This window comes from Pinus tabuliformis, chromosome 8 (genome assembly GCF_031772625.1).
Source record: "Pinus tabuliformis cultivar Carrire ecotype Pingquan chromosome 8, CPIR1, whole genome shotgun sequence".
NCBI classification, from domain to species: Eukaryota; Viridiplantae; Streptophyta; class Pinopsida; order Pinales; family Pinaceae; genus Pinus; species Pinus tabuliformis.
In genome coordinates, this window is record NC_142294.1 from 1,478,655,530 (window position 1) to 1,478,664,574 (window position 9,045).

A 9,045-nucleotide genomic window follows, 5' to 3' on the forward strand; every position below is an offset into this window, starting at 1 on the left:
CTTAGCCTTGCTTTTCTAACTTTACATTGAGCTAGATCCGTAACCCTGATCTCCAAAGTGTTTGACAACTGAGATTAGATCTCACCTTACTGGAGATCAATGGTTGAGAATAAAACATAACCACTAAAGTAATTAATTTACTTTTCTTGAATTTACTTTAGCTCAATAAGCCAACATAATAATTATGTGTTTTTCCTAAGTTGAACTTAGGCTATATTACAACTACAACTTGCTCACATTTGAGCAAGTGCCGAAGGAGATTTTGGGTGACTTCTGCATGCCTAGACACTTAGACCTATATTACTCTCGAGAGTTAGGGAACCCACTCCTTTGGTTTCTTAAGTTCTAGAATTCTTGGAACTTGGAGGAAATGTTTTAGGAGTTCCAAGAGCTTGGTAAGAGCTAAGAGCTTTTGTGTGATTAGCACACCAACCCCATTGTCATTCCCATGATGTTTTATGTATTTCCAACTTCATGGGGCCCAAATTTCCTATGTTTTAGCATGTTTTTCTATTAGCAATACAAACTGCCAACTATGATAGATGTACCCTTGTGGATTTGCATATTGTGTGGCTTGTATTTGTTGAATCCTAGTCAAGTCATTGATTTGCAAGCTTAATGGTTTTTATTTGTTTCCAAATGATCACTAAGTTCTTCATTTTAATGGTTATCATATGTTAAATTTGTTGAATGTCTATCTTACTCGTCTTTTCATATTGGTTTTTTGTAAATTGCCCCATGCCAATTTGCATTTTCAAAGAGTGCAATGTTGTATCGAAATTCATGTAAGTATTGGATTAATCTGGGTTTACTTTCTTGAATTGCTTAAAGTTCAAACTCTTTTATTATAAAATATATTGATAGCTGTTATATAAATGAAAAAAGATAAAAAGATAGTTATGTTATTCGGTCAAACCCTATGTGATAATATTAATATCATACTTATAATCTATATTATGATAGTTTACTCTACCATGGTATATCAACTATTGTGCCTTATCACATCACATCAGATAATATGTACTCTCACAAATGGTATTCCATGCTTTATTTTTATTTCAATTGATGTGCTATGATTTCATGTGTGGGTTTCTTATCTAGAAGTGGTGTGATGGTTTCTAACCTTGTCATAAAAGTAATAAAATTTGGCAATGATCTAATAACACATCTTAACTGTAAGATTTTATTATCTTGTCTCATGTACCATGGGAGAACATAATTGTCTTGAGATAAGTATGTATTCACTTAGGCCAGATTGTAGTACTGGTGATCAAAGTGAATAATGAATAGTGGACTTCATAGCCTAACCATACTTATCATTTCTAATCATTTCCCTTACACTACCATAGCAAGGTCTAATCAAGAAAATATGAAGGAAAATGTAAGCCAAAACTAAATAAAGTCAAAAGTGCTAGAGGTGAAGAAAGTAAATGTTTAAAAATCAAAAGTTAGAGCTATGCCATAATCCATTTCATTAAAAAGAACCTCTCCCTAAAGTCTATATTAAAAAATATGTCTAAAGAAAAATACTAAGCATATCAGAAAAAATATGTAAAATGGGTAACAAATAAGGTACCTGTTGGGTTGTGTTATATTCTTTCCACGACTAGCTCACGTAGTTAACCGAGGGGTTAGAGGGGGGGCAGAGCCCCCCTTCGTTGCGCCGATTATGTAGCGGGGGAGGTCACAGGGGGTTTGAGGCGTACCTGTAACCCCACTTTATGGGGTCCGGGGCAGCACCCCAGAAAATTTTGGTTTTGGACCCTATGTTAGGATGGGCGGACCCACCTATGGTTTTGTGCATGATTTTCGCACATGTTTTTTGGACGCGATGGTTTTCAGTCCGTGGTATTGGATGCGATGGTTTTCGGTCCATGGTATTGGATGCTTCGACATGTATAAATATGTATTATAACATTGAAAGGAACATAATGAAAAATCAAGCTGGTAGTCTCGGTTTTGGGGTCCAGGGGAAAATCTCTATGTATATGTGTTTTATGTGTTATGCTCTCACATTGTTTATTTTTTGTGTTTTAGAATTCGTATGCAGGTAATTTCTGTACGGGGTTAAAACCTACATTTGGTATCATAGCAGTTTTGGCTTCAAGGGGATGCCTTTGTTGTTGAGGGGTTTCACTCGGCCCTGTGGTAGACCCTGTTCAGTGGGAGATCTGCGAGATCGAATCGGGTGAGTTTCCCCTCTAGTGGTAAGAGGGTGAAACATATATTAGAGTTTGTGCACAGTGATGTGTTTGGACCTGTGAAGGTTCCATCACTGGGTAAGTCTGTGTACTATATATCATTTATAGATGACTTCTCAAGGAATACATGGATATATTTCCTTAAGAAGAAATCTGAAGTCTTTGACAGGTTTAAAGAATTTAAGGCTCTGGTGGAAAACTAGACAGAGAAGAAGATAAAGGTGCTGAGGACAGATAACGGTGGAGAGTTTTGCAGTAAGGAATTTGAAGAATTCTGCAAGAAGTGTGGTATAGCACGGCAGAAGACTACTCCATATACACATCAGCAAAATGGAGTTGCAGAAAGAATGAATAAGGCGTTGATGGAAAGGGCAAGAAGCATGCTCAGTGGTGTCGGGTTAGGACAGGAATTCTGGGTAGAGGCGGTGGATACTGCATGTTACCTAGTCAACAGGTCACCTTCATCAGCGTTGGAGGATAGGACTCCACAAGAGGTATGGACTAGTAAGAAACCCTCTCTTTCACATCTGAGGGTATTTGGATGTGATGCATATGTACATGTTCCAAAGGAGAAACGAACTAAGTTGGATAGTAAATCTGAAAAGTGCATCTTTATTGGGTATAAGGATGGTTTAAAGGGTTATAAGCTTTGGAACCTAGTCACACGGAAGGTTGTGTACAACCAAGATGTGGTGTTCAGAGAGGTAAAAGATTTTATTAAACATGAAGTCCAACCAAAGGAACCTAAGAAGATAGAGTTTGAGCTTAAGGAGGAAGAATCAGACTCTACAGCAGAGGAGGAATCAGAAGATGAAGAGCCACAAACTCCGGGTGTGAGAAGATCAGTTTTAGAAAGAAGGCAGCCAGAAAGGTATAGTCCATCTGCTTTCTGTTCAAATTTTGCTTTATCTATTACTGACGATGATCCCAGATCTGTGAAGGAAGCAGTGGATTCAGAGGATGGAAAACTTTGGAAAGAGGCCATGGTTGATGAAATGGAATCTTTGCACAAAAATGAGGTTTGGGATCTGGTGGAGTTGCCGGCTGGAAGGAAATCCATTGGAAACAAATGGGTGTTCAAGAAGAAGACAAATGCAAAAGGAAAAGTGGAGAAATACAAAGCTCGGTTGGTAGCAAAAGGTTATGCCCAGGTGCCGGAAATTGATTTTGGTGATATTTTTTCTGCTGTTGCCAAGGTAACTTCTATTAGATTACTTTTATTTGTTGATGCTGCTTTTGATTTTGAGGTAGAACAGATGGATGTGAAGACAACATTTCTTCACGGGGATCTGGAAGAGGAAATCTACATGAAGCAACCTGAAGGCTTTGTGGTGAAGGGTAAGAAAGAACTGGTATGTAAGTTAAAGAAGTCTCTGTATGGGTTAAAACAGTCACCAAGGATGTGGTATTAGAAATTTGACACATTTATACGGGGACTTGGCTTCACCAGAAGCAAAGCAGATCACTATGTGTATTTTAAATTAATTGGTGACATGTTATTTATTTGGTCTTGTATGTGGATGATATGTTGTTGGTTGGAAATGACAAAAAAATTATCCAAGATTTGAAGACCCAATTGTCCTCCAAATTCGACATGAAAGATCTTGGTGCTACAAACTATATTTTGGGCATGGAAATTAAAAGAGATCGTATAAACAGGAAGCTCTGGTTAAACCAGAGGAAGTATGTCGAGACAATACTGCAGAGGTTTAATATGCAGGATAGTAAACCGGTGAAGGTTCCTATTCTTGTAGGTGTGAGGTTATCTGCTGAACAGTGTCCCAAGACACAAGAAGAGGAAGAGGACATGTCCCGTGTTCCATATGCAAGTGCAGTCGGTAGCTTGATGTATGCAATGGTCTGTACTAGACCAGACATTGCACATGCAGTGGGAGTATTGAGCAGGTTTATGTCAAAACCAGGGAAGGAGCATTGGACAACAATGAAGCAGGTTTTCAGGTATTTGCGTGGCACTAGTGATTATGGTTTGTGCTACCAAGGAAGACCAGGATTGGACATAGTGTTGGATATTCATGGCTTTGTTGATGCAGACTGAGCTGGAGATCTGGATCAGAGAAGATCTACAAGTGGGTATGTGTTTAACCTATTTGGAGGTGCAGTCAGTTGGATGAGTAAGAAACAATCTATAGTGGCACTATCAACTACAGAAGCAGAATACATGGTAGTCACTCATGCAAGCAAAGAAGCAATTTGGTTGCAGAGATTGTGTTCAAGTATGGAGTTAGTATAGGGAGCTATAAGGATAGACTGTGACAGCCAAAGTGCAATTTTCTTGGCAAAGAACCCCGCATATCATTCAAAGGCAAAGCATGTTGATGTTCAGTATCATTTTGTGAGGGATATGATAGAAGACAAAAAGGTGTTGTTGGTAAAGGTGGACACTTTGAAGAATACTGCAGATGCATTGACAAAATCTTTGAGCTCTGAGAAGTTCTCTTGGTGTAGAGAGACAATGGGCGTTTTAGGGCTGGAAAAATGACTAAGCTCTCTTCTGGCCCCCTGTGGAAAGAAAATAACAAGTGGGAGAACGTTGGGTTGTGTTATATTCTTTCCACGACTAGTCCACATAGTTAACCGGGGGGTTAGAGGGGGGGGCGGAGCCCCCCTTTGTTGTGTCGATTATGTAGCGGGGGGGGGAGTCACAGAGGGATTGAGGCGTACCCGTAACCCCAAAATTTTGGTTTTGGACCCTATGTTAGGATGGGCGGACTCACCTATGGTTTTGTGCATGATTTTCGCACATGTTTTTTGGACGCGATGGTTTTCGGTCCATGGTATTGGACACAATGGTTTTCGGTCCATGGTATTGGATGCTTCGGAATGTATAAATATGTATTATAATATTGAAAGGAACATAATGAAAAATCAAGCTGGTAGTCCCGGTTTTGGGATCCAGGGGAAAATCTCTGTGTATATGTGTTTTATGTGTTATGTTCTCGCATTGTTTATTTTCTGTGTTTTAGAATTTGTATGCAGGGAATTTCTGTACGGGGTTAAAACCTACAGTACCAAAGTGGCGATTCTAAGAAAAAACTCCTTCTCAAAGGCCTACAAATACAGAAAAAAGAAGATTCCTAACTCAAAAAGGTTAGTTGGACTCGTAAAATACCTTATACATCATTAAAAATGACTTTGAGGATCAAAACTTAAGGTTTGGTTTCCTCTTTCCATTAATTAATCACTATTTTTACTTATCTCTAACCAAGTGACCTAGGAAATACTTTATGTCCTAAGAATTGACACATGTAATGAGGGTGAAAGTGTCATATTGTGGTCAACCTAGGCAATTTATAAAACTAACTTATGTTAAGATGTCGTTGGAAAATAATTACTCAATGTGCATTGCCTAATGACTTGTTTGGAGATTGATGCATCATTATAGTTGTACACCCTCACATTCGGATTCATGCACCATGCCTCGAGATCCATGCATACCTTGAAGATCTGTGTCATTTCCTTCATATCCATGTACCTACATTGGGATTCATGTACCTTGATTCAACCATATCTACCTAGATTAAGATTCATGTCAACAAAGTGGATGATGACAAGGATGCCACATCATCACTGAGGTGTCCATTTAGCGCTTTGTACACTTGTTAACATATAGAGTATGCATGAGCCACTTAGGACAAATATTCTCAGATGTGTGAGTCATTAGATGTGGTTATAAGGTAATTTTAACATATATTTTAAATGTGACGAATTTCAATTGTGACCAACTTCAAAGGCAGTTATATTTTGACAAAGTGCTGAGAATTCCATGAAATTAATGCCCTTGAATGTAGAATGGCTGCAAAATTTCTAAAGTGGGGTCAGAATAAAAAAGAGAACAAAGATTGACCTAAGTTACAACATAACTGAAATTGTCATGTGAAAATTATCATGTCTTTTGACCACTCGAATTCCACACGTGTTACATTATAATGGATCAATGCTCTATATACTCATGATATGAAGCGTTGATTAGGGAGTACTTCACTTGAATGGCTTGTTTTTTTATTGTTATTGCACCATTTTCTATTAAAAATCTCGACTTTTAATAGTGGACATCATCGCTCTCTTTAACACGTGTTACATTATAATGGATAAATGCTCTATAAACTCATGATATGAAGCGTTGATTAGGGAGTACTTCACTTGAATGGCTTGTTTTTTTATTGTTATTGCACCATTTTCTATTAAAAATCTCGACTTTTAATAGTGGACATCATCGCTCTCTTTAACACGTGTTACATTATAATGGATAAATGCTCTATAAACTCATGATATGAAGCATTGATTAGGGAGTACTAGTAAAAATCTCGACTCTTAATAGTGGACAGTTCAATGTTTTTCTTAATAGATGTCAATAAGTGTGAAAACACTAACATCCCCATATTATCACCATTGTTTATTTCTCATTGCAGTGAACCCCTCGTTACAAACATTATGTGGAGAAATCTTCTATCCCAGGTATGTAGTCACTTGCTTTTGGTAGTGAACAAGAAATCTAGTACCATTTCAAAGATAATAGTGATTAAAATTCAAGTATTATCTCCGATATAATAGTTGGTAAAGAATTTTTAAAATGAATTGATGACTCTTGAAAACGTGCAGTCCTTCTACCAAATTATAGTTCTCCTTACACTTACATTTAAGGGGAAGGAGCTTTTAAAGCTAAAACATGATAACACGGGCCATGAAGACACAGTGAGAAACACTGTGATTTTTAATGCCTTTGTTTTTTGCCAAGTAAGTTGAACAGATTCATTTCTTAATACATGTTTTCTTTGCTTTCAGTTTTTTTGTCTTGCTTCAGACGTTCCCAAAGGAATTTTTTCGCCCAAAAAATCTACGCTTTTCTTCTTTCATAATATTGGTTTGACCGCTTTTAGATGGTCATATTAACAGATATTCAATGAATTCAACTCAAGGAGACCAGATCAGATAAATATCTTCGAAGGACTATCTTCCAGCCCTTTGTTCATTGGAATAATAAGCATTACGCTTGTAATTCAGGTAAGGAGCAGCTTAATTCGCAAGGTTAAGGTGCTAAGAATTGTTCTTTCCTCGTAATTTGTATCAGTGAATGCTGACCCTTGGAAAGGTAAATGCTTGAACCTCACTAAGGATGGGGCAGGCATTTTACCCTGTCTCGCCAAATCAAAAGCAAGTTTAGAATTACGTGAAGAATTATATTCTTGTCTTCCACTATATTTTGTGAATCTTGTAAGCTTTACAGATTTTGCAGATTCATTTGCAGATTTTAATTGTCGAGTTCATTTGCAGATTTTAATCTTGTAAGCTTTACAGATTTATGTTGTATTCATTTGCAGATTTTAATTGTCGAGTTCGCTGGGAAAATTGCATCGACAACTCACTTGGATTGGGAAAAATGGATTGTTTGTATCGGAATTGGTTTGATAAGGTTTTAAAAATCAATCCCTTTTTTAGGTCTCACTTCAATCTTGTGTTATTCAATTCCTACATATTTATTATGCCATTGATTTTAAACAATAACTTCATGTAAATTATGGAGCAGTTTTCCACTAGCGGCCATAATGAAACGCGTTCCTGTATCTAAAACACCTTTCTTGGATTACTTCCGTATAAAGAAATATCGGAGAAAGGATTTCTTGGATTACTTCTGTATAAAGAAAAATCGGCGAAAGGATCTTTCAGGTAACTGATGGTGCTGGCAATCCATCTTAACAAGGGCAGGTTGTATTAAGCGTTGATGTTGAAATTGTAATAATTTCATTCACTGATCTTCTGGGTGGATTGCTTCATTTAAATAAATATATTTCACGTAGAAAACTTGAGTGACTGTTCAATGATTTTTTCTTGGCAGCTGCAGATGGGTCAAACTATGACAGCACAGCCGAAGGAATCGAAGAGACAAATCGTCAAATGGACATGGTATAAGAAAAGGTTTAGTAAGTTTTGACTGGAAATTGCATCACCATCGGACAATAAAGTGAACAAGGACCAAAATGAGGCAGATGAATCTGACAAAATGAGCGTGCCTTCTAATTGCCCTGTATAGACATTACAAAATTATTGTGCCTTCTGATTTCCCTTTATAGGAATTCTTTGGAGATTTCATGTATAAATGAAAATAGATCAGTTCTCGAGATGGTTAAGCAGATAGGTAAATAGAATCCTTATATTAGCCTTGTATGAAAATTGTGTATTGATTACTTTGGATTATTTTTTGGTTTTGAAAAGTACTTTTATAATTGCCCTGTATAGACATTACAAAATTATTGTGCCTTCTGATTTCGATTTATAGGAATTCTTTGGAGATGTCAGCTTTTTATGTATAAATGAAGTCTAAATGAAAAGAGATAAGTTCTCTAGATGGTTAAGTTGACAGGCAAATAGAATCCTTATATATTAGCCTTGTATGAAAATTGTGTACTGACTATTTTAGATTATTTTTTGGTTTTCGAAAATTACTTATATTTACATTAAAATATGGACATTAAAGAAAAAACAAAACAAAAAGTGAGGATATATACATTAAAATTTACATTTTTAAAGCAACAAGAAACAATAATAAAATTTAAATAGGGACTAACATCTAAAACACATCTTTAATCAGTAAAAACTCTTTTGCCAAAAGCTACATATGTAATTCCACTCTTCACATATGGCAGAACACAACCAAAGAGCTAGCCTCATTGTCAATAGCATACTTGCACCGCAGCTTGCAGAGTGAACAAGGATGAAATCTGCAAGCAATACCATATCTCACTAAGAGAAGCCCAAACAATGGATCTAGAATCTTCCAACAACACCATACGACAATTTGATCCCGCCCAAACAATGGATCTAGAAT

General features: G+C 36.8%; 1 protein-coding gene across 4 annotated transcripts in view; it reads left to right on the forward strand.

Moving 5' to 3' along the window:
• The window catches only part of LOC149241405 (calcium-transporting ATPase 5, plasma membrane-type-like), a 293,316-nt gene extending 284,806 nt beyond the window's left edge, over positions 1–8,510 (forward strand). For 3 of the 4 annotated variants that reach the window (XM_089373955.1, XM_089373952.1, XM_089373954.1), the window contains 6 exons: positions 6,632–6,677; positions 6,822–6,956; positions 7,116–7,223; positions 7,541–7,632; positions 7,747–7,886; positions 8,056–8,510. In XM_089373955.1, coding sequence (XP_089230081.1) covers positions 6,632–6,677; positions 6,822–6,956; positions 7,116–7,223; positions 7,541–7,632; positions 7,747–7,886; positions 8,056–8,129 — 595 coding nt within the window. In that variant the 3' untranslated portion in view covers positions 8,130–8,510. The remainder of the gene's footprint in view (positions 1–6,631; positions 6,678–6,821; positions 6,957–7,115; positions 7,224–7,540; positions 7,633–7,746; positions 7,887–8,055) is intronic. The other variant, XM_089373953.1, reaches the window with a different exon arrangement.
• The last annotated feature ends 535 nt before the right edge of the window (positions 8,511–9,045 follow it).